Source organism: Volvox carteri (assembly GCF_000143455.1).
Source record: "Volvox carteri f. nagariensis unplaced genomic scaffold VOLCAscaffold_243, whole genome shotgun sequence".
Classification (NCBI taxonomy): Eukaryota; Viridiplantae; Chlorophyta; class Chlorophyceae; order Chlamydomonadales; family Volvocaceae; genus Volvox; species Volvox carteri.
In genome coordinates this window covers 21043-22285 of record NW_003307779.1, presented here as the reverse complement: position 1 = coordinate 22285, position 1243 = coordinate 21043, and the positions used below count along the sequence as shown (strand labels likewise).

Genomic DNA, 1243 nt, shown 5'->3' with positions numbered 1-1243 from the left:
CTTCTGTTTGGTGTGTTTCCTAGGTACCCTCCTCCTCCTCCTCCTCCTGCACTCGCCACTGCAACCATTACAACTACACGAAACTGTACTACCCGCTCACGCATCGCTCCCTTGTTGCTACTGCTGCTACTGCTGCTACTGCTACTGCTACTGCTGCTGCTATGGTTACTGCCACTGCTGTTGCTACTGCTGTTACTGTTGCTGCAGGTGATGGCCCCCTTCAACTACGTTTTGTGTTCCCAGGCCGCCGCGCTGCTGCGGTCCTTCTCCATCGGCGACGAGCTGGTGCTGGCTGCCGCGCTGCTGTTCACTCGCTGTGCCGACCTGGACGAGAACGTGACGGAGCTCATGAAGGGACTGGGGGACGCACACAGCCAGGACGCGTTGCAGCACACTCTGGGCTGGTGAGGGGGGGAGGAGAGAGGGGGGAGAAGAAGGGGTGAGGGGGGGGAGGGAGGGGGGAGAAGGGAGAGATGGAGTAAGAGGGGGAAGGGGGCGAGAGGGGGAGCGAGATTGGGACCGGATGGGGTGTGGAAGGAAGAAAGGGTTTAATAAGCTCGGGCGCATGGTGTGAATGGTGGGAGAGGAGGGCGGGCGGTAGCGTACGGATATAAACACAAACAGACTACCACTTCCTTCTTTCCCCCCAGCCGCTCCGTACCACCGTCGTACCTTCTCCGGCGCCCCTTTTCCCCACACACACCCTAAACCCCACACCCCGCCCTCCTGGGTTTCGCCACCCACGGATTCCCCCAACCCCAGCCCCTCCCCCAACTTTGCCCCCTTCCTCCCCCCGCCCTCCTAAGACATTCCCATCCTCCTGCTATTGCCGTACACCTTGTTGTTATTGCCGTACCCAACCAGGTATTCGTTTCTTCGGTTTACGAACCCCACGGGCCACTACGAGCTCGCCCTGAGCTCCCGGGTCCATGCCGCCCTGGCCGCCCGCCTCAAAGACGTGGCCTTCAGTGAGCCGGTGGACTCCCTCAACTGGCACAACGTCGTACACGACCAATACACAAAGGTCACAAAGGTGGGATGGAGGGGGGGGGTGGAAGGGGATGCGGGGTGGGTGGGGGGAAACAGGGAATTTGCCATTTCTAAGGGAAGGAGGAAGGGGGGCTTGGGGGGGTTTGTCGGTGAGGAAGAGTTGAAAGGGGGGGAGTTGTCGACCGTGGACGCGTTTTCGTGGTGTGTGGGGTCAGGGGGGAAATATGTGAATGGGGGCCCGGGGGCGGAGATT

General features: G+C 60.8%; 1 protein-coding gene across 1 annotated transcript in view; it reads left to right on the top strand.

Annotated features, from left to right (window-relative positions):
* Positions 1-205: 205 nt before the first annotated feature.
* The window catches only part of VOLCADRAFT_108627 (uncharacterized protein), a gene marked incomplete at its 3' end in the record, with an annotated part of 2494 nt that continues 1456 nt past the window's right edge, over positions 206-1243 (top strand). The window contains exons 1-2 of the mRNA XM_002959432.1: positions 206-404; positions 865-1033. Coding sequence (XP_002959478.1) covers positions 211-404; positions 865-1033 — 363 coding nt within the window. The 5' untranslated portion in view covers positions 206-210. The remainder of the gene's footprint in view (positions 405-864; positions 1034-1243) is intronic.